Source organism: Myxocyprinus asiaticus, chromosome 6 (genome assembly GCF_019703515.2).
Source record: "Myxocyprinus asiaticus isolate MX2 ecotype Aquarium Trade chromosome 6, UBuf_Myxa_2, whole genome shotgun sequence".
Lineage (NCBI taxonomy): Eukaryota > Metazoa > Chordata > Actinopteri > Cypriniformes > Catostomidae > Myxocyprinus > Myxocyprinus asiaticus.
The window spans coordinates 5,271,641-5,296,824 of NC_059349.1; the positions used below are offsets into that span (position 1 = coordinate 5,271,641).

At 37.4% G+C, this 25,184-nt stretch overlaps 2 protein-coding genes across 3 annotated transcripts in view; one reads left to right on the forward strand and one right to left on the reverse strand.

The window, feature by feature from the left end:
- LOC127442933 (uncharacterized) overlaps nt 1-25,184 on the forward strand; it is a 235,004-nt gene that overhangs the window by 135,211 nt on the left and 74,609 nt on the right. The window lies entirely within an intron of this gene.
- LOC127442864 (gastrula zinc finger protein XlCGF57.1-like) overlaps nt 1-25,184 on the reverse strand; it is a 50,588-nt gene that overhangs the window by 17,183 nt on the left and 8,221 nt on the right. For both annotated transcript variants that reach the window (XM_051701141.1, XM_051701142.1), the window contains exon 2: nt 16,923-17,996. In XM_051701141.1, the coding sequence (XP_051557101.1) occupies nt 16,923-17,996 (1,074 nt within the window). The remainder of the gene's footprint in view (nt 1-16,922; nt 17,997-25,184) is intronic.

Here is a 25,184-nt window from a genome sequence, read left to right on the forward strand (position 1 = left end):
CATTACTAATACTCAGGGTATTAATTATCACAAATTTGTTTTGCTGTATTGTGGTCCAACCAAATTGGACTGTTGTGCATTTTCGCCATCGCGGGTGAGACCGGCAAACTGTTTTGATCCATTAAGAGTCAAAGAACTGGGGACTTTTACGAGCCGTCCACCACGTCTCTGAGTGATAAACTAACAGCTGCTTTCTCTCCCACGATCGTGAAATCAGCTTTAGGGCTGTCACTTTATTCTCTCTCTCTTTCTCGTACTAACCACACACACACACACACACACACCTTATGTGTTATAGGATTATTTTAGTTTCCATATCTAATCATATCACTGTTTAGTTTGTAGTTGTATGTCGGAAGTTTATTGACTGAATTGTATTAATTATTAATTGATATTACTGCATAAATAAACTTTGTTTATATTACAAAGAGAAGTGTTTTGGTTTGTTTTGTATACACCTGTATCACATGCGGACGGAATGTCAGTGCTCGGATTCAAACCTTCATTCATTGTTTTTTCCCGAAAATCGATATTCTTCGGATGTCGATTTTCCTAAGAAAACAATCTAATATTGAGACTGTTATACTATCTGGTTATTAGTCCCTGATTCCAGGGTGGTGCCCCGTCAATGTTAATCCTTATTAATATTCTGTTGATTTTTGATAATTGATAATTATCTTTGATGAAGGTTGAATTTGAATGATCAATAAGCTAGTGTTAATTTTAGTTAATGTTTCATCGATGTTAACAATTAACGATTATCTTTGATAATTGTTGATTTAAAGGATTAAAAAAGCTAACATTGATTCTCATCAATGTTCTATTGATTTTAATAATTAATCATTATAATAATGATTAATTATTGGTAATAACCAAACCCGCTCCTAAACGTAGCGCACTACATTTACTGGAGCCCCATATGAGGTTTTAATGAGTTAGATTCAATTAATTAATTTAAATATTAATTAATAACTAAAGAAATAATTATTAATTATTTCTGATAGTAACACTGATCTAAACAACCAGTAAAGCCCTACATTAGTATCATTAAAGTAATACTTAATCTCTACAGCACGTTTCCCAAAAAGAGTCAAAGTAGTAAAGTAAAAACTTTGTAAATTAACGAGGGCTTTGAACCGCTCTAAAGTCATAAATGCAACTTAAATGTATCTTTCTCGCATTTCACAGTTTATCAGAGAATAAGGCACGTTTAATAACTTGTATTGATATATTTGGATCATTGGGAAGCCATAGCTTAAACAAGACTTTGGGTGTGCCAAGGGAAAACTGTGTTCAAGAACTGAAGCACAAAAAAAGTGACATTTTTTGTAACTTTAACAACAATTGCCATTCACAAATGTAATCATTTTTAATGCTAAATTTATTTTCTATTTAGTCCCACGTTACATTATAATGAATTTATTAGCCTAAACAAATTATTGACACTTTTATCAATGGAGTTGGTAGGCCTGTTAATATATCCAAATATTAGGCTTAATATTTAGTCATAAAATGTGATTAAATTATTTAAGAATGTTACATAATTATTTTCCAAAATCCAGAAGACAAGTGCACAGGTAAATGAAGGGACAATCTGCACAAACTGACAAAAAGTACTACACCAGGTTTTACATTCACTGATTCAAAAACTTTTTACTAACGTCCTACTTAGTGCTTCGGGAAACCCAGCCAAGGTTAATAATAATAATAATAATAATGCATAAAATAGATATATAAATGGATGAATAGATAAAATAAAATCAGAGAGAGCAGAAAAATATCAATGACTTTTCTTATCGTCTCCTCTTCCTTTCTGGCACCCAAGGGCGCTCTCGCCCGCAGCCCGTGTTATGCAGCACCACATTTCTGTCACCGTTATCACCTCTAGGAGTAAAGAGGTTTTGGTGAATTGAAATGGGTCATGTTGTGCTTCTCACTGAATTGGTTTGTTCCACTCGGCAGATAACTGATCATGTTTTGTCTCTATCGAAGTAGTTAACATCCACCACACAAACAACAGCCACATATGAGCAGTAATAGGCTGACCGCTTCCTCTTTTACCCGAGCCTGTCCCTTTTCTTTCAGACTTCTGACCTAATTGATTGTCTGGCATAATCAATGTTGCTGTCTACACAGGAAGCGTCACTCCTTGTCTACACCAGGTGCACATTCTCACTTAATTCTAATGAAATTATAAGCAACAAATAAAAATAAATGCTGTGCAAAATTTGCATCAGTGTTTCTCGTAGGCAAATCAAAGACAGACAAATCAACAATAAACACAAGTGCCGTTTTTATTTTATCATTTGTTTATCTCATGTAACAACCGATTATGATTCAACTGACTTCTATTATTTAACTGACTATCTGCTGATTTTATTTAACTACTATATGAAGTGCAACAGTTAAAGAAACAAAGTGAGCCCAGTTTAAAATCTGTGGTCAACTGCATCTTAATTAAAGAGTGCTGACAGGGCGTTTCTCCTTGAGGTAAGGTGAAACAGATCCAAAACGACTTTGGATAACAAAATTTGTGTGTATTATGTTAGTTTTAGTAAATACAAATATGTGTGTGTATGTGACTTGGTGCAATGGAGTTCTTGTTCATTGTAAATATGGCAACGGCCGCCCCTGAAACCGCAACCCACAAAACGCATGTGTAATGAGGGAGCGAGAGCTTTATATCTCTTGACATTTCTCTTCATTTATGTACGTTGTTTTGCACTATTTTCTTTGCATGCCATTTCTTTCTAAGCTGCCATTGCTTCTAAGCACTTAAAAGTGAAACGGAGAGCGCTCACAGCCAAGTGCGTAGATCATGAGAAACAAAGGTGTAACGTATGCTGGAACTGCTGACAATGATGACGATGACGAGGACGTGAAGATGAAGAACCCAAGTGCAGTTTATTTACAGAACGTAAACTCCAATAACCCTGACTACAAAACAAAACATGAACATGGACATGGACATGGACTGGACTGGACTGGAATGGACTGGACTGGACTGGACTGGAATGGAATGGACTGGACTAACACAAACCATCACATACAATACTCGACAAATAGACAATGCAAACATGAGGGCTTAAATACAAGACATGGGAGAACATAAACCAATGAACAAACAGAACTGATAACAAGATAATTAAACAATAAACCAATGAAAACATGACACATGAACATGGAGGGAAAACAGAAATCACATGACTAGGGAAACAGGAACACATGACATGAAACAGGAACTAGAATTTCAAAATAAAAGACATGAATCAACAGAATACACCTGACAAAAGGCTGCATGCTTTTCCAATAACTATGGGACTTTTTAAATAACTATGGGTCTTTTCCGATAACTATGGGTCTTAGCTCTTAAGAGCGTTCTCTAAATACAAAGTTGCAAACATTCTTTCCTTTTCATGTGCGTTTCCCAAACCTGCACTTAACGTGAACACGTGACACACTTTTAAGTGCTTCTTTGCTGTCCATTGTGAAGTGCTGAAATCTGACCATATGGTGTCGCTTGTTCATAGATTTGTACATAACTTTATAAATACTTGCAATTTAGCTCGCTGAGAAATGTTCAAATTATTTTTTTAAATAATCAAACTAATTAACGACATAATTAAACACATAGTTTTGTAATTATTTTTGTGCTGGAGGATATGATCTACCATTTTTACACAATCACTGCTTTGTTCAACAAATGTGCGTTTGCAGTGTTTCATTTATAATCTGTAGGTCGACCATCAGGGTGCAAGCTTCTAGGGTCTGTGAAGACTATATAAAAATATAAAGAGGTTGACGTTTTGGCAGGCCTATTTCATGTGCACAATAGGGCATTGGAAGCACTAACATAGGGTAAATGTACAAACATTTACTGATTAAGTGGAGATCTGCGCTTTGCGCCCAAACTGATCATCGATGCATAACAATGTGCACGTGACAGCGCCCTTCGGTGTCAGAGAAGACGAGAGTTTGTAAAGAGTAGGAATGTGGGAAAACGCGCCAAGATAGACAATTTCCCCGTAGATACTGTATAACATCGACATCATTCCTTCTGAATTTAATACTATATCATGCAGCCACTTTGTACCAACTCGTGCACAAAGGTAGGCCTATTGTTTACTGATTTAGGCCTAATTAATTTTTCATTCATTAATTTATTATTTTTATTGTAATATATTATTTAATTTTCTCTTTTTCTTGTTTCTGTTCATTTCTTTTAAAATTGAGAAACAAACTATCATAACGTACATGGCTGTTCTCTCTACCTGTAGCTTTGTTCTTCAGCAGTCAACACCCGATCGCATTGCACCACCTACTGGTGAGAACGAATAGCATCAGATGGAGATTGTGCATCGGTACTCTGCTGCTTTTCCTGCAGTTCCCAGATGTGGAAGATTGAATTTCCAACTGAATTTGAACCACTGAATTTTAAGCGAAATAAAATTTATTTCTATTGAATCTAGATGGTATTTTCAAATGAACTGAATATTTTGGAAATGAACTTTGGAAGGTGAATATTTATTGTTGAATTTTTAATAATGAAATTAGTTGTGAAATGTTTCCAAATGAAATATTCAATGCTTAAAAATACAACCTTGTTAAATTTCAGCCTCCCAAAATGCAAGCACTGTAAACGCAACACATTTAAATGCAAGCACTGTAAATTCAATTGATAATACAATGCATTTTCTTTATTTGTTTTTTTATTAGAGCAATTCAACATGCTTTTATGCCTCAAAGACTTTAGTCATGAATTTACCTCCATAGGATCCCTCGCTGGTCAATCTTGCAAGATTCTTACACCGCAATAGTCAGTTTTGATGATAAATTCAAGCTCTAAAATAAATATTTCACATACTAAATGTTATAACTTTAGCTCTACATCTGCTACTTTCAGTCATGAGATATTGTTGGTCACTGGAGAAGTACATCAATCAACTCATATGTTGAGAGTCTAACTGGGTGGTCAAGTGATAACATATTCACTCCTTATATAAAAGTCCCCAGGTTCTAATCCACTCAGATGTAACTTTATATTTTATTAAACAAAGATTGCATCTGCACTTCAGTGGACGTCTATCTTGAGTGGGGACGCGTTTGCAGTTTTCTTTGCAATTCAACTGGAAAGGAGCTGCGGAACACAAACAAAATCTCCACAAAATTTGTTTGACATTTTCCATTTCTAAAAGAGCTAAACGTCTTTAAACAGCAGCTAGTTTTTTTTTTAAATTCATGAATTACTATTTATTTCAATTAAGTCACAATAACAGAATCTAAGATTTAAAGTTATAAGTGCCTTAATATGAACTTAAGTCAAAATATTACTGTATCCAAGAAACACGGGATGCTATATGAGATTTCAAGAAGACAACAGGATTTCTTAATAATAATAATAATAATAATAATAATAAGGCAGAGGCTATTTGCACTAAGTGTAAATAGTGTTAGATTCTATTTGCACCTCTAATTAAATACTAACAGGGCATCACTGCAGTGTGTTTATTTAGAGTCCCACAGACACTCTACACCAACATATCACTGAGAGAAATCAACCTTTATATTCACTTTATTTCTTATTATAAGTAGAATTAAAGAAAAATATTAAGAGTGGAGACAGGAAACAGGATGGGGAAAACTGGGTCAAAAAGTGGATCAGAACCCAGATCATCCACATAGGAAAATTACATTCACACCATCTGAAACATTTAAGGAGCAGTTTGTCTTTCTTTTGTTTGTTTCCACCAGACAGTTTCAGTGCAAACAGGTGTTTACACCTAGTGCAAATAGTCACTCTATGATAATGATAATGTTATGTTATTGATATTATTGAAGTTTCTAATGCTTTCCATCATTAATACAATTAGATGCAAGCACAGAAAACATGTAGTTTTAAAAGAACTAAATGTATGTAAATTATTGTGTCTGGCAATGTAATTTATATTATTATGGTGACTATGAATAAATACCTACTGTTCGTATGGCATTTAACAAATATAAAAATAATAATAATATATAATAATATATATATATATATATATATATATATATATATATATATATATTATTTATTTATTTCATGTTTTTTATGTTCTCTTCATGTTTTTATGTGTATAAATTATATGTGAATATTCCCAACATTCTGACAGTGTGATCTCTGTATGGGATATGTGATATTTCTGAAATATCTAAAATACTTCGGATTAGTCTGAAGAAATGCACTCAAAACCTGAGGATGAAAAATTTTGGGTAAACCAACAAAATTCTTTTTGATCACGGTTCATCTAAATCTGAAGGGTTGGCCATTCTGTTTTGCAATTCACTTGGTAAATTAGTAACATCTAAAGGTAGCAATAACAGTCACTGGTTAATTTGTGTTTTGAAATTTGATGAACAGTATATTTTCCTGATAAATGTTTATGGATTTAATAATCTAGTTCAAAACAGACAATTGATTTCAGATGTTTCCGATGTTATTGATGACCTTAAACTCTTCTAACCTACTGCTAACGTAATTATGGGTGGCAACTTTAATATGGTAAACGATGAATGGCTTTGATAGATACCCTCCCAAATGTCATCATAGCTCTTATAACCCTACCCTATCTGATTTCTGTCGCACACACATCTTACTGGATCCCTGGCGCACCAAATATCCAGACTCCAAGCAATATTCTTGGTTTAAACCAAATAATGCAGCAAAGTCTAGAATAGATTTCTGGTTAATCTCTTTCTCTATGATGTTGTTTCTGACTGTTGTATGTCAGCAGCTCCTCTCACAGATCAGTCTGTGACTAAGTTGGTTCTTAAACCTTCTGGTGTTAGCTTCAACAATAAAGGGTATTGGAAATGTAATTCTAATTTATTAAAATGCCAAGCATTCCATGAGGGTATTAAAAATATAATCTCTAATGTTATGAATGATGATTCCCTAACATCCTATATTGCTAAATGGGAATTCCTTAAATTTAAAATGAGAGAATTCTCTATTCATTTTGGAAAATCACTCAACAGAAACAACAAATTAACAGAAATTAACATCATTAAAAGAAATAAACAACTATTATAACAGGACATCTCTCACTGATAATGATAAACATAAGCTACAAACTCTGTTATCTAAACTGCATGATATATATCTTTGAAAAGCTGAAGGAGCCTTCATAAGATCCAGGGCAATGTGGATTGAGGAAGGGGAAAGAAGCACAGCATATTTTTGTCGTCTAGAAAAAAGAAGGCAGGAGAGACTTTCAATTAAAGCATTATTGATTAATGACAATGTAGTTACAGATCGAACTTTGATTGCTAAGGAAGCTGTCTCTTTCTATAAAAAATTATATTCCTCAGCCTTTTCCTCGGATGATGCTGAATTCTTCTTCAGCCAAATTAAAGATTTAATTCCCAGTATAGATGATGAGTGTGTGTTGTTATGTGATGCTGACATTACCTCTGATGAGCTGGATAAAGCTGTAGACAGCTTATCTTTAAACAAATCTCCAGGTAGCGATGGCCTTACAGCCAATTCTGGGGTTTATTAAAAGATCCTTTCTCTCTTATGTTAAAAGAAGCTACGGATAATATGACATTCCCCCCTACTATGAAACAAGGTGTAATAACTTTAATCCCTAAACCGGATAAGGACCCAAAAATTATAGATAACTTTAGACCCATTACTTTATTAAACACCGATTACAAAATTGTAACTATTATATATGCTAACAGATTGAAACAATTCCTACATAATATTATAAGCAACTCTCAATCTGGTTTTATGAAAGGAACATCCATCCACAACATATTCGTTTAGTGTTTGACATTTTAGATTATAGTCATGTTATAGATGATGATGGTTTTATTTTATTTCTCGATTTCTTTAAGGCATTCGATTCAACTGAACACCCATTTATTTTCCATTGTTTAAGTATATTTGGTTTTGGAAAGAAATTTAGAAGCATTATAGAATCTCTTTATGAAAATTCAAATAGTTCCATTTCCTTACCAGGAGGTACATCACCCCGATTCTCTATCAAACGTGGAGTTAAACAAGGTTGCACCTTTTGCTTTCTATATTTATTAAAAATTCAAACATAGCTCCATTTGAGGCTTTTGGGCAACCAGTAATCATCAGCCAGTTAAATGACGATACTACCATTTTTATGAAGCAGCTGTCAGAAGTTCCCAAAATTCTACAAACGATTCACACCTTTTCTAAAGCCTCTAGCTTAAAATTAAATCTAAACAAATGCGAGTTAATGACAATTCATCAATGTCAGTTAACCGAAGCCTATAACATCCCCATAAAATCCACAGTGAAATTTTTAGGAATATATATTTCTAAAGACTCAATTGAACACGAAAATATGAACCTGTGGAAAGTAGTTGATAAATGTCAAACTAAACTTAACTCATGGTTATTGAGAGATATTAGTTTATTGGGAAGAATATTTTTAACTAAAATGGATAGTTTATCAAGGTGCATCTATCCTGCATACTCATTGGCAATTCCAAATAAAGTGATTTAAAAAAATGTATCAGGTTAATTTTGATTATATCTGGAGAAAGAAAGTTCATTACATTAAAAGAGCAAAGCTGACTAAAGATTTCAAAGATGGAGGTCTACAAACCATTGACTTTGATTTCATAAATGGTACCCTGAAAATTAACTGGTTAAAATCTTTTCTAATTAACAACAACCTTTGGTTTCATATTCCCAGAGAAAATTGTAAAAAATTGGGAGGGATAGAATTTTTACTTAGATGTGATTTCAATCCACAACTTCTTCCTATCAAACTATCACAGTTTCACCAGCAAGTCTTGTTGTACTGGAAGCTTTTATATAATCATAATTTTACGCAACATAAGACCCCAATATGGAATAATAGATATATCACAATAAGAAACAAATCACTGTATAATAAGGACTGGATGGAGAAAGGGATCTGGTCGGTGCTTCATTTAGCCAATAGCAGAGGATGTTTTATATCATATGAGAATTTCTGGCATAATATGATATAACCTGTAATCAGAACACATTTAATTCTATAATCAAAGCTATCCCCAACTCTATTATATGTCTAATTAAAGGATTTCTTCCAAATTCTAATCCCACCACCCTGAGACTTCCATCACTTTTAACTGGAGGTTGCGATTTCAAAGAAACTAAATTTCCCATCAAAACTATCAGAAATATGTTTGATAGTATTTTATTCCCTAATGTAGTTTATAGAAACTTTATTTCACAGTTTTTCTCAAAAGAAACAATTTTCAGGTTACGAACAAATTATTAAAAATTCCCATTAACTCCCAAAGCTAAGGAAATTAATTTCAAAATTTTAAATTTATCCCTCCAGTGAATTTGTACGACTAAGATTTGGAATTGAAACTAGTAATTGTGTATTTTGTGACAATATTGAAACTACCGATCATTTATTTTTCCAATATATGTATGTTGATGCTTTATGGCTTGATATTCATGAGTGGCTTTACCCAAAGATTCCTCTTCTTGATGTCTTCTCTCAGAAGGACATTGTCTATGGACTTATGAACAGCAACAAAGATGATTTTCTGATTAATAATATCCTTATTCTTGGGAAATTTTATATACACAAATCTAAATATTTGAAAGTGAAACCCAGGTTTTCTGTATTTCACAATATGCTTATTTCTTATACAAATGCCCTTATGTTGATGAAAAGTACAAATGCAAAAAAGCTTCTTGATATAATAGAATATGATTTGAAAAACAAACCCTAGCTTTTTGGTTTTGGTTTATTTATTTATTTTATTATGCTGTTTTGCACCTGATCTCATTATTATATTGCAATGATGTATAAATGTTGCCATGTTGTTTGTACATGGTATTGTTCAATAAAAAATAAAAATAAAATAAAAATAAAAACTTTGTCAGCCATAGTGGCTTACTAGGTGCGCTTACTTTTTTGGTACCAGATGGCAGTAATCTGAACCATGTACAGAAGCTTCGAGTAAATAACCTAATTCAATACATTTGTATCGAAAGCCTGGTTGATTCATAAAGCTTCACTTTCCCATCACTACTTCAAATAAAGCATTAGCCTACAATATTACATTACCTCATAATCGCAGAAACGTTTAAGCACCTCAGAACAGCCTTCATGACGTCACGTGACAACTAGCACAATCAGTTTGAAAATACAAAATAGAAGTCCAATTTTGATAATTCTACTGTATTTATTTAAATACAAAATAAATACAATTAATTCTCAAGACAATACAGATTTCTATACCTCCTCGTATTAGCTTTTGGAATAAAAGATTTAATAATATAGAATTCTGGCTACTTTGGGAGCCATTTCATTTCAATTTTAAGTCTCACGGTGAGGAAACAGTTGACCATCGGTTTTGGGATTGTGGTTATGATAATATAATATCCCCCAACTTCTGTCAGTTAATGTTTTTTTTTTTGTTTTTTGTGGTGAATCTGGTGAAATTGGACCTTTTTTATATTAACTATAAAATCATGTTTTATTTTCCCTTGCAAAATGTTATAATTTTTTATCAATAAAGATGCTGAATTATACTTTATAAATTATAAAACTCTGATAGCAAGTAATACACTTTTATGGTGTACTGTTTAGAAAATAGTATAAGTTTTTTTTGTTTGTTTGTTTCTCCCCAATTTGGAATGGCAATTCCCAATGCGCTCTAGGTCCTCGTGGTGGCGTAGTGACTCGCCTGGGTGGCAGAGGACGAATCTCAGTTGCCTCCGCGTCTAAGACCGTCAATCTGTGCATCTTATCACGTGGCTTCTTAAGTGCATTACCACAGAGACGTAGCACATGTGGAGGCTTCACGCTATTCTCCGCGGCATCTACGCACAACTCGCCACACGCCCCACCGAGTGCGAGAACCACACATTATAGCGACCACGAGGAGGTTAACCTAATGGGACTCTACCCATCCTAGCAACCGGGCCAATTGGTTGCTTAGGAGACCTGGCTGGAGTCACTCAGCATGCCCTGGATTCAAACTCATGACTCCAGGGGTGGTAGTCAGCATCAATACTCGCTGAGCTACCCAGGCCCCCTAGTATAAGTTGTTTTGATTTATTTATTTTGTAACCCTCTTGGAATATTTTTGGTTATTTAGCTTGAAATCAGAGTTTGCCTCGGAGCAACCGCCCACTCCCATGATGCACTGTGAATAATGTAATTGAGTCAGTGTCTCTTCACCCTTAAATTACTTACCAATTTGCACATTTCGGAATATTTTGCAATAAACTTAAAATATATCTACCTAAAATCAATAGTTTTATATATTCCCATCGTTTTTTTTTACAATTACATCATTCACAATGCTTCGGATTGTAGTCCATGCCCTCATGAAAGACGGTAAGTACATGTCTTGTACCCACTAGCATAGAATTGGTGGGGACAGGTGGACGAGTCCCCCAGTGCTATGAAGGGGGTGATTTGTCCCCCCAATCATGCATCAGTCATTGTTAATATTTTTTTTTAACAATGCTGAAAGTAATTTAGTATGAGATACATTGCAGTTGTGTGAGAATCTGTCACAATCAGACAAAAAAAACTGCGGTCCCCCCTACATTGTACGAGTTGGTATCTCCCTCTAGCGTGGAAGGCAGTGTCATGTGGTACCTGTTACTTTTCTCAGCACTGGCCAGGATGGGCCAATCACAGTTGTTGATTATTACTGGATGAAGACTTAAAAAAAGCTTTTATAGATAATGCTGAAGCAGATTTCCATTCATTGGTATGAATCCTTGCACCTATCAGTTTAAATAAAAAAATACTATCCAGTGTAAAAATGTCTCCAACAATATATAAAATGTTCTGAAATATACAGTAAATGCGGATGCATGGAGGATTTGGTGTTCAGTGTGAATCACCCCCTGCAGGAATAAAACTTTGTCTCACAAGACAGTCAGTGGCTGACATGTGCAATTTCGGTCTGTTTCTGGGCTCCGCGCTTTCGTGTTCTGTCTGTCACCTTCCAGATTGCATTGAAGCTACTGAGAAGAGTCAATCAAAATGAATTACTTGTGAGAGCGCAGCAACTATTTTTCACCACCCCTTTACTACGTGAAAATGTTCTTGAGGTGTTTTGCGGTCACTGTAAATTTTGTTTTTCCGACACCCATGGAGGTTAATTGAATTGGACATGGCAGATCACATTTGGGCAGCTATGACACACTGCGCTACTTCATGATAAAGCATTTCAGCACCACCACTCCCTATATGCATATTACATATTCTGCGTAGGGCACCAATTCCATTGGGGGGCACCATCTTACCCAAGGGGGCACCAGAATTCCACCGGCTGCCCTTACTCACAGGTTACACCTTATTCAAGGACCCGATAGCAGTCGTGGAACAGAAGATCGCCTAGTTCTCGAAAGTTAATCTCCACTTTCAACTTTCAAATTGTGAAAATGGAGCTTTATAGTACAAAAAAAGACTCAAGTATTGATCTGTTTTTCACACACATTAATTTTGTTTTCTTTAATTAAATTTGCAATAGTGCACACAAAGGCATAAAAATAAAAAAGACCCACTGCTTTCAAAACTGAAGAAAAAACATTTGGGGGTTTGGCCCACAGCCAGGGTTTGTGAGTGGGGGGGCACTTTGTAATGCTGTTGGTTTGTTAACATGCCAGTCATATCAGTCAACCCAAATCAGAATTCAGAGGCATTGTCTGAACACAGGCAAAGGCCACAAACAAGACAGCAAGGCAATGCAAAAAATTCAAAATGCAACCCATACTTTGCAATGATACAGTTAAACAAAACATCTATACAACACAAACAGGAAATGCAAGGGCTCTCTCTGTTGTTATGAAGGGGATTTACACACACTTTAGTTAAATAGTTACAGTTTTTAGCACTACTATAAAACTACAGTAGTACAGGTTTACCTTATATAACCACAGCATTTGATGCTTCCATCGAATAAATATTCAGTACTACTAGAGATGAGATGATGTTAAACCAATGTTCTCTCAAATTTGTTCTCCGAATTCATTAAATATGTCACTCAATACAGTGTGTGCATTTCAATTTGTGCTCCTTTTAATTCCTAGTAATTTCATTAAGTAAAATAAGCACTTTAGACACACTGATTAGCCAAAACATTATGACCACTCACAGGTGAAGCAAATAACATTGATCATCTCCTAATAAGGCCACATGTCAAGGTCTGTGTAGATTGGATGGTAAGCGAACAATCAGTTCTCGTAGTCAATGTGTTGATTGAGGAGAAATGAGCAGGAGACCTGAGCGACTTTCATAAGGGCCAAATTGTTATAGCCACACGACTGAGTCAAAGCATCTCTGAAATGGCAAGGCTTGGGGTGCGCACGGTCAGCAGTGGTAAGTACCGACAGTGGTCCGAGAAGGGACAAACCACAAACTATCGACAGGGTGCTGGGCGCCCAAGGCTCATCGCGAGGGCAACAAAGACTATCCCGTCTGGTCTGAACCGACAAAAGGTCTACTGTGGCACAAGAAAAGTAGGGTTGGGAATCGTGAGGAATTATTCGATTCTGGTTCAGATTCCTCTTAACGATTCCGGTTCCTTAATGGTTCCAGTAACGATTCAAGTAATTCTTTTAGTACTTTTTTTAAGAATTATTTAGAAATGCAATTCTTATTGTATTTACTACCCTCTGCTGTCTGTTACCAAATAATGAGTTCATTTCAGATATTCAGAGCAGATATAACAAATGTAAAAATTTTTAGAAACAAATTTAATAAATTTCTTGTAGAAGGTGTTTGCAGACTTTTTAGAGACATAAATACAATCCAATAATAGATCCTAACTATATTTTAAATAAACAAACCCAAACCAACAAGAAATGTGATGCCATATTTCATTAATTCGTTTATAAAATTCCACTTATTACAAAAACTCTCATGTAGCTTTAATTATACATTGTCATATGAACAACAAGTAAGTAACTGTACTGCTTGATTTAATAGAGACACAAGTCATCATTAAATAAACAGTAACAGCTTTCAAGAGCCACAAGAGCGGACGTGTGAGCAGGCAAGCTCTGCGCACTTTGCTAGTTTTGATGCTGTTTGTGTCATAAACCGGTGTGATTCAATACACCCTGATTCTTAACTGTTCTAGGAGACAATATGTATATTATATATATATATATATATATATATTTTTTTTTTTTTTTTTTTTAATCTGTGTGTGTACTCAGACTTTGGCCACAGGGATGTTTGTTGGGGGTCTGGGTGGAGTTAGGGATCGAGAGGGGGGAAGAGAAACAATGGGGTTTAATGGTTGACTCTGAATATGAATGTTTTGCTTTGTTATGTGTCATGTTGAGAAGCAACCAATAAAAATGTTAATCTGAAAAAAATAAACAGTAACAGTTCCAGAGACAGTTTAGACTGTTTTGTAGCCTAATATTGTACTTCAGACTTGTGAGACTTAAACTTCTTATTTAATTTCGAGTTGGACATTCATAACTTGCACAACAGTATAAGATTACTTGTATACTGGAAGCGCTGTATGTTTCGTGCTGTAGATTCAAAAGAACCGGCTCATTAGAATGGTTCTTTCGGAATCGAACTGTACTGGAAGCGCATATGTTTTGCGCTGTAAAAAGAGCCGGCTTGAGACTCGTTCGACTATGAATTAAATACACTGGTAGAACGGTGTTTTTACGCTGTAAAGTCAGTAGAGGGCAACGCTGCTGCAAAGACACGCTGCTGGAAACACTGTCAGAGTATTTGAGGATGGTGTTCCAGCCACATCGGCGGAAAACTGCATGCTGGAGAACCGTTAACAGAACCGAAAGTCACGAAGATCATACGATTCCGGTATTTTTTTAAAGAATGGAACCGGTTCTGAACAAGAACCGGTTCTCAGTTCCCAACCCTCCAGAAAAGTTTAATGATGGTTACGGGAGGAATGTGTTACAACACACAGTTCATTGCACCCTGCTGCGTATGGGGCTGCGTAGCTGCAGACCGGTCAGCGTGCCCATGATGACCCCTGTCCACCGTCGAAAGCACCTACAATGGGCATGCGAGAGTCGGAACTGGACCTTGGAGCAGTGGAAGAAGGTCGCCTGGTCCGATGAGTCCCGTATTCTTTTACATCACGTAAGCAGACGTGTACATGTGAGGCATTTACCTGGGTAAGTGAAGGCACCAGGATGCACTGTGGGAAGACGACAAGCCAGTGGAGGGAGAGTGATGCTCTGGGCAATGTTCTGCTGGGAAACCCTGGGTCCAGCCATTCATGTGGATGTCAATTTGACACATGCCACCTATCTAAATATTGTTGCAGACTAGGTACACCCCTTAATGGCAATGGTATTCCCTGATGGCAGTGGCCTCTTTCAGGAGGATAATGCGCCCTGCCACACTGCACACATTGTTTGGGAATGGTTTGAGGTACATGACGAGTTCAAGGTGTTGCCCTGGCCTCCAAATTCCCCAGATCTCAATCCGATTGAGCATCTGTGGGATGTGCTGGACCAACAATTCCGATCCATGGCGGCTCCAACTTGCAACTTACAGGACTTGAAGGATCTGCTGCTAATGTCTTGGTGCCAAATACCACAGAATACCTTCAGGGGTCTTGTAGAGTACATGTCTCGGCGAGTCAGCGCTGTTTTGGCGGAACGCGGAGGACCAACAGCATATTAGGCAGTTGGTCATTATGTTTTGGCTTATCAGTGTATACACATTATTCTTGTCCTTGATTATAAGACAAATAAATTAAATGATTGTACCCTTTTTAACCACAAACTATCACACACCCCCAAAAAAAGTACAGAACAGGAACTGAGGTATTAAAAAAAAAAAAAAAAGTATTTCATTGGATATATTTTCATACTGTAAGACAGTAAGATACTTTTCTGTACTAATACTTTGACTTGCCTTTAAATTTACTTTGTTGAACAAGCACAAATTTCACAACTTGTAATTTTATTAAATTGCCATCTTAGATAAAATTGTTCTTCAGGGAGAAATTTCATCTTTATGTTTATCTCAATTCCACACTATTTACTTGTAAGCGCTGAACCTGAAGACGAGTGGACAATACTTTTCTTTTGGGCAACTCCTTCTACAGTATGTATTCTCTGGTGCCTTTCTAAGCAAAGTAAAGGCTAGTAAAGGCTTTCCCCACACTTTAAGCACACAAGCTATTACATTATGTATTTTCGAAGTCAATTAATATATCCGTTTTACAGATTAATCTTTGCCGATAGTTGTTTTTTGGAACTATCGGTTAAGGGCAAAAATCAATACCGATGGTTTCTTTTTTTTCCCTCTGTAGCCAAAACCCTTCATCTGGTGAATATAGGCTATAAAAATCTTAATTGGGTAGATATTTACATATTGAGCATTGTAACGAAGCCAAGACTCATTACTGTTTTTGGACTAATTCACAATTATTAATGGAAAATATTATAAATAAGACATATGACAACTGACAAGCGATCGCTGATGATCTACTGCTGATTAATTACTTTTTGTAAATTGATTATTAGGCCATTTGGCAGTTTACTTTGTATTCTTGTATTCTTATACATTGTAGATACAATAAATCGGCCATCAAAATCCACTATCATGTATTCTGGTGCTTTTTTTTACAGGCATAGAAACACTTCACACAAAGAGAACACAATCAAGGTCTCTCATTTGTATGAATTTTCAGGTGTCTTTTTTAATATGATGCAAAGATGGATTTTTCACCGCACTGATCACAGTGAAATAGACTTTCTCCAGAGTGAGAGTGCAGATGACATTTTAAATTGAATAACTCAGCAAATCTCTTGCCACACTCAGAACATTGGTGTCATTTCTAACCAGAATGAATTCTCCCATGTCTTATTAGACTACTGTAAAATATGAAAGTCTTTCCACATTGATGGCATGAGTAAGGCTTTTCACCTGTGTGAATTCTTATGTGACTCTTGAGGTAATCTGGTAAAGTGAAACTCTTTCCACACTGAGGGCAAGTGTAAGGCTTCTCTCCTGTGTGAATCCTTATGTGCTTTTTCAGGTCTCCGTTACGTGTGAAACTCTTTCCACACTGAGTGCAAGTGTAAGGCTTTTCTCCAGTGTGAGACTTTAGATGCTTCTTCAGGTCTCCGTTACGTGTGAAACTCTTTTCACATTGCTGGCATGTGAAAGGCTTCTCTCCAGAGTGAGTTCTCATGTGAACATGAAGGCTTTTTTTGTGTGCATAACTCTTTTCACACTGCTGGCATGTGAAAGGCTTCTGTCCAGAATGAGTTCTCAAGTGAACATGAAGGCTTTTTTTGTGTGCATAACTCTTTTCACACTGTTGGCAAGTGTAAGGCTTCTCTCCAGAGTGAATTCTCATGTGAATCTGAAAGTTTGTTTTGTCCGCATAACTCAATCCACACTGCTGGCATGTGAAAGGCTTCTGTCCAGAATGAGTTCTCAAGTGAACATGAAGACTTTTTTTGTGTGCATAACTCTTTTCACACTGCTGGCAAGTGTAAGGCTTCTCTCCAGAGTGAATTCTCATGTGAATCTGAAAGTTTGTTTTGTCCGCGTAACTCAATCCACACAGCTGGCATGTGAAAGGCTTCTCTCCACAGTGAGCTCTTACGTGAATCTCAAAGTTTGTTTTGTCCGTGTAACTCTTTCCACACAGAGGGCATGCGAAAGGCTTCTCTCCGGTGTGAGCTCTCATGTGAATCCTAAAGTTTGATGGATGGCTGAAACTCCTTCCACACTGAGTGCATTTAAAAGGCCTCTCTCCAGTGTGAATTCTCATGTGAATCTTAAGGGTTCCTCTTTTTGTGAAATTCTTTCCACACTGAGGGCATATGATAGGATTTTTGGCTCTTGTAAATATCTGTGAGATATAACTTTCATTCTGAATGAATCGGAGAAAAGATTTTTCTCCAGCTGAGACATTATCAGGTTCCTGGTACTGATGTTTCTCCTCCACTTCATTCAGTTCTTGACTTTCCTCTTTCAACTCCATCAGGTCTAAAGTGAACATATTAGGGTTATTGACAAATAAGGTGAACAATAAGAAATCTTAAGTCTAGTTTAAAACACTTGTCATGTTCTTGAACTGTAATCTCTGTGTCCAATTTGGTTTTGTAATTTTTTTTTATAAACCTTTATAGCATTTTCTACACCAAAAAATAAGTATGTTAATGACTTTAAAAATGTCATGTGGTGTAACCATCAAGTATAAAATATCACAATACTCTCCATGCAACTTAATTATTCATTTAAAAAAATGTTTTCGAACACATTTTTCCCGCTTGCAAGAGCAGGTCCCTGCTCAATGTAATCCTCCACGGGGAGGCATCAAAGACCTCCACTAACACCGAAAACCAAGGGCAGTTGGGCCATTCCAGTGTAACTAACAGCACAGTTCCCTAGTCCTTCCGTATTTTTCACAACACTTGATGAAACATATATTTGCATCCTGCTGGCCATTTGTGAACTAAGGCATCCAGGCCCAGCACAGCATGAGTCAGGGAGTACCACAGGCGACAATGTGTGGTGTCCAGGGAGGCAAACAGGTCTAGCTCGGCTTCCCCGAACAGATCCCATTTCATCAGAACTGTCTGAGGATTACGTAAAAAAATAAAATAAATAAAATAAAAATTCAAACACATTTTTCAAGGTTACAATTTTTTTTTTTACAATATCATGAATTAGTCAAAAACATCAAGAAGTTTTCTCAGGGATACACCACATGACCTGAACAAAGTCAAGTAAAGCACCGCAGTCTTCAATGAGAGTATGCGTAAGCTCACAGTATCTAGTGTCTCGAACTCAAGAATGACCTGTGGTGAGGGACTGTGAACATGAAAATTATCCATCTTTCGGTCGATCGACAAAAAACAGCCTCCAGAGGACGTACATGATTTCAGATTCACATACTTCCAGAGGACGGACCCCCTGTGTTTGCCGGGGTATGTGCCGCCCACCGTCAGTGAGTGGTCGTGTTGTGAGAGGATATAATGCCGTTGAACGAGGCAGTTGCCTAATGAACTGCAGCACGTAGCACAAACTCATTCCCGGCTCGCAACAGCGAGGAAAGCGAGAGAGCTACTAGGTGTTATTGGGACATAGCTGTCTTCTAGCATGATGTCAACAACGGTAAAAACAGGAATCGAAATGACCTGTGTCAGGACACAAACTCATTCCAGGCTCACAACGGCAGGGGAAATGAGAAGCATGTTTAATAAGCACCGCAAGACGACAGACAGAGACCTGAACTCTCAATGAATAGGGAGAACATTAAGTCATTCACACGGCTCTGGAAAGAACGGCACCAGCAGCAAAACTTGGAAGCATGCTAACGCGGTGAACCAATTTGTTTAGTAAAGCACAAGTGAGAAACTTCAAGCATCGCAGTCTCTAATAATAAACTCCGCCGAACGTGTCATTAAGGTCATACTGGGCAGGTGAAGCGCTTTAGATGGAGGAGAGGAGAAACCTAAAATTCTCTGCGCACTATATCCCCTTCTCACGTGCCTCACTTTTGTGGTCCCTCATGAGCCAAAGATGGAGTATGGCGGGAGGAGAGGGGACCAGCTTTGGCTTTCAGAACGAAAGCGCGCCAAGAGCAAAGCGTTTCTTGTTTTATGTGCCAACCATAAACACACCTCGGCGAGAGCTGTATCACCAGGCTAGGCAAGTGATAGATCCTCCTCAATCTCCATGCTCTATTCCCCATCCTCACATGCCTCCCTTGTGCAGTTCCATGGATGCTGCAAAAGGAGTATAGCGGGAGGAGAGAGAGATGGCTTTGTGTGCGTCTTCTGAAGCATAAAAGAGCTGTTTTCTTAACGACGTCTTTATAAAGATGGCATTTTGCAAATGTTTCCACAAGCACATGAAAGCAAGCATATTTCCCTCTGTCTGGTGGACACGAGCACTGCTTTACATAAAGCGGCACTCATGCCTACCAGACAGAGGGAAATATGCTTGCTTTCATATGCTTGTGGAAACATTTGCAAAACGCTATCTTTACAAAGACGTAGTTATCCCTTTAAGCTCTGAAGGGTGTTTTTAAAGATTTCCTGTTTCAGTGTCATACCAAAATGAAAGGCTTATAACTTGACAAAAAAAAAAAAAACAAATGAGGGTCATGTCTTTGCTATCATTTTAAAGAAAACTTTTTAAATGTTTTAATGATATAGGCTAGCTAGCTTATGATAAATTCTGAGACTCTCAGCCTAAGAAACTTAAAAAAATGTAGCTTTTCTTTTGTTCTCAATCATGTAACCTGTAACGGAGTAAAATTGTGTTGATACGACAAAGCAATCAAAAGTTGTAGCATTACAAAAATTATTTATCCTAGTGTCCTAAAGCCTCTCCAAACAAATAAAACTAGGGGTGCACCGATCGATTGGCAACCGATCTAAATCGGCCTATCTTCATCTTAAATAGTTCCTAGATTCAGGGCCAATATTTTTTGCAGCACCCAGGGAATCACATGAGGCCCTTTCCCACCCAGAGTCCTGGTACTTTTCCTTTAGTAACTTTCTTGATCAAGTGTCTTCAACAGGGGGTCCGTGACCCCAGGGGGTCTGCGGTGGTACCGCAGGGGGTCCGCAAATTATTGCTTGATCCACCACTGGCATTTGTAATAATCACTCACTTACTCGCACGCACGCGAGCGAAGCAGGAGAGAGAAGTATGAATTTTAGTCTATCCACATGTTGAAGTCCTTCGCAGATGCATTAAAGTGTGACTAAACAATGCTAGTCAGCAGAAGCACACAGCCCGGAAAAACCCTTCACACAACTACCACTCATCACAAGCCACTCAATGCGCGACACATATCAGGTTTAGCAGCGCTACAGTGGAGGGTCACGTGAATAAAACGGGTCTGCTTTGCGTTGGTCGTGCTGTGCTGTTGAGCAGATTACAGCCTACAGTTTTTTTTAATATTAGTAGCGTTTTGCTTTCAGAACAATAGCTTACTTGCCTGGTGTAAATAAATAGTTACCGCTGAGATTTACAAGCTGGCATTTAATTTTTTTACTCAATTAAATGAACAGTAATTTTGAAATGTATGTATAAATTCGATCACTCATATGAGATGAAGACTCCATTTTAGTAAACTTATAAAAGTTGTTTTATTCTGCATGGACAGGGTCTGTCTGTCTATCTGTATGTCTGTCTTTTTGGAGGAGGTTTGGCACAGGGATTAACAGTAGAAATTAAAAATGTCACTTCATGCAAAAATGTTGCAGACCCTTGCTGTCCCTGCTGAAAAGACCAGCTAGAACCAGCCTAAACTGGTTGGCTGGTTTTAGCTGGTCGCCCAGCCTAAACAGGCTGGTCAGTTAGCTGGTTTCAGAGGGGGTTTGAACAATTTTTAGCTGGTCAGGCTGGGAGACCAGCTAGTCTCCCAGTTCATACCAGCTTGTCCATCCTGACCAGCTAAGACCAGCCTGACCAACTAAGACCAGCCTCCAGCAAAGATCAGCATGACAAGCACCTTATTTCATCCTACCTCCTTATACAGCCCCCTGAAGGCAGCATTTTCCCATTTTCAGACACAGTCTCTGTTTTCAGGCTACAGTTTAAACTGGGCACGAGAATTATGCATGTGGAGCTCCGTACTGCTGTAGCCGCACTGAGAGAAAAGGGGAGGTGGTCAGACAACTACACAGCACACGCTGAATTTAGTGGACAACATGTTGAAAGTGCTATAAACCCATTTATCAACATGATCTTTTACAATAAAGGCTTGAATGACACAACATAAATGACTGTACTGAAATACTCACTCAATGACTTAAAAAAGACATCTAGTTACCACAAAGTAACAGGCATGGAACTTCCCTCATGTAAACTAGATTTCATGACGGTTTAGTGTATGAGTTCAATTACCCACTCTCAATAAACATCTGATTATTTATATCAGTCATCCCAGGAAAAATTTGATGTAGTAATCCAGAAATCACTTTATTTTCTGTATTGTCACACAGTACAAACAGTACAGATGCAATGAAAACTCAAAGCGTGTCTCCCGATGAATTTACACACACCTTAACGGCACCGTGTCTTAATGTAGTTGCTTAATAATTAGGGATTTGTATTACCACAAACCGCCAAAGGCGGTAATCAAACCATAGATACTAATGATTTCTCATTGGAGTGGTTTTGGAGCTTATAATGGAAATATCATATCTCTGCTGTGTGATGCTCTCATGGTTTTTACTGGTTGCCAGAATGTCACAATGACCTTTGATAGTGACAACAGAACTATTCATAACTGTTTTTAATACAAATAAATGTTAGCAGTTCACAATTAATGTAATTTTAATGTCATTTTACTGTGTGGGGCATAACCATATAGGCCTAACTGCAGCATATAACTTGCAAAAGTGTGACAAAGGGCACTTTACTGGATTATATCAGTATTCCTGATAAGTGCACTTCTGAATAAAACATAATAATAATAACAAAACTGGGATTTTCACAAGTGATGGGAAGTCTGATTCTTTTACCCGAACCAGTTCTTTCAGGTTCGTTTCAATGAACCGGTTAAAAAAAAACGATTCACCAGTTAATTTACGTCATCGCATAATGACATCACTATACATAGTGCTAATACGCCAGCGTCATATAATACACGCAAAAACACATTCAATAAAGCCGTATGCAAGCACATAATGCTGATTATTACATTTTATTTAATTAAGTTATAATAATAAGGGTGTTTATTTTCATCAGTGTTTCATTCAGTGATCTTACAATATATCCTACATTAAAAGTTTTGCACCTAAAGCATGCAATACTGACACTGATATACAAACGCGGATGTTCTACATGTCTAATGCATATGAAGTGACTAAAGTAGTCTTAATCAACTCATCCTTTTTTTCTGAAACCATGATCCAGGTCATTACAACTTCAGATATAATCTGCATCCACAATACTCAATAGTAAAATTAATTTACATCTCTCGATTGAAACTTTTCGCCCCATCATTCAAGTCCTCAGTTCACGCATGCTCATCAGCTTGTCAATGATCAGCAGTTCTCAGTATAATGTCTGAAAGAGGCGATTCTCAGTTCAGCGTACTAGTGACTCACAAACTGCTGTGATAGACTCAATGTACTGCTAACGCGAGAGCTGCTGTCCGGGGATCAGTATACTGTTGACTCGAGAACTGTAGACTGGATCATCTTCATACATTGAGAAAACGGTAATACAATCAAGCCATAAACATACGTCCAGTATTTTTTATTTGTTACACTTTCTCTTGTTCAGCAAAATACACCTGAAACATACATTTCAGCCCTTAATCACACGCATGTTCAATGTCAGCAGCTCATCGGTTCTCAGTATGCCGAACATCTTTGAAAGAGGCGATTCTCAGTTCAGTGTGCTGTTGACTCGAGAACTGTTGCAACCAGAGCATTCAGTCCAATTTGTTAACTAGTTGGAGTGGTTCATTGCAAAGAAGAGTTAGGAAAAGCAGATATCATCAGTTCTAGGATCATATTACTCCCGGTTATCTGCTTATTTTGATTGAGTGTCAGGCACATCCGAGAGACTTGTGGATCAGTGTTGACTTGACTTGTGGATCAGTGTTGACTTGAGATGCAAACTGTTTCAAACTATTCAGTCTTTACTAAAAAAGAACCGGTTCAAAAGAATGATTCGTTCCCGAACTGGACATCACTAATTTTCACACACAACAGTCTCTAGAATTTACTCAGAATGGTGCCAAAAACAAACAAAAAAAAACACCCAGTGAACGGCAGTTCTGCAGACGGAAATGCCTTAATGATGAGAGAAGTCAACAGAGAATGGCCAGAGAGTTCAAGCTGACAGAAAGTCTACGGTAACCCAGATAACCACTCTGTACAATTGTTGTGAGCAGAACAGAATCACAGAATGCTCAACACGTGGAACCTTGAGGCAGATGGGCTACAGCAGCAGAAGACCATGTCAGACACTTTATTAGGACCATAGTCTTCCTAATAAAGTGCTCAGTGAGTGTATATTTAGCTATTACTTGTTATATTTTTGTCTGAGAGTTAAAACAAACAAGCTGGTTGTATTCTACTCTTTGAGAGCTTTCCAGCGACATATGACACATGGCTATTTGATCAGTTTGATGTTTTTACCAATTACAATTAGGATGTGCGAGACTAGTCAGGAGAAGCGATCTATCTACAGGAGTCTGCAGTTGCGTGTAAGTGTGTTTATTTCATTGTTATACTTTGTTGTAGAGTGGTATTCATTGCTAGACTTGTGCTCTTTGTTTACTGTCTTGAACTTGTGCTGTTTGTTTACTGTCTTGAACTCGCATCACTTAAACATGGGTTTGTGTGTGTGTGTGTGTGTGTGTGTGCTATATTGTTTTGACTTGTCCCAAGGTATTCACTGCTAGATTTAGTGTTGGTTGTCTAGTTTGTGTAAAACTATCGTGGTTTTTAGTGTCTATAAACAATGCTTCACTTGTTTTAGAGTATTATTTATTGCTAAAGTGCAACATAATTTATTTGCGGTGTAAGGAAGTTGCGTTTGTTCCCGTGCTTGTCCCGTGCTTGTCACCCTTAGTTTCGGTTGACCACGTGACTAGCTTTGTTGTGCTAAGTAGCATTAAGGTGTGTCCTGCTTTTTTTCATTGAACGGCTCGTTATCATCGTGTGTATATTTGACTTGAATGCTGACGCGGAAGCAGCAGCGGAAGTGGTAGCCCTCATGTAAAGCCCTCCGAGACCAGCGAGTCTACCTGTGCGAATCCACCGAGCAAGGACACCGACAAGGCGCCACTCACCATAGCACTTAAGTATCTTTTAATTTTACCACTTGTCTTATTTTCCATCTATATACTAAGATGTCTACTTCATGAATAACACATGCCTTCAAGCACATCCCTGTTATCTGTTACAGACCGTTTACACGATATAGATGCAAGACCAAACGCAACCCACACAACCTACGGCCACTTTGCACTTCAGCACCTGCTCTGCTCTCTTTCTCAGTGGGACTCTGGAACAGCCAGTCAGCTGTGAACAAAGCTGACTTCATTCCAGCCTTTGCCACACAGTCCACCCTCAGCATCCTGGCATTGACAGAAACATGGATATGTCCGCAACACCTGCTGTTTTCTCCAACAACTTCTCCTTCTCTCACACCCCTCGACACACCGGTAGGGGTGGGGGAACAGGTTTGCTCATT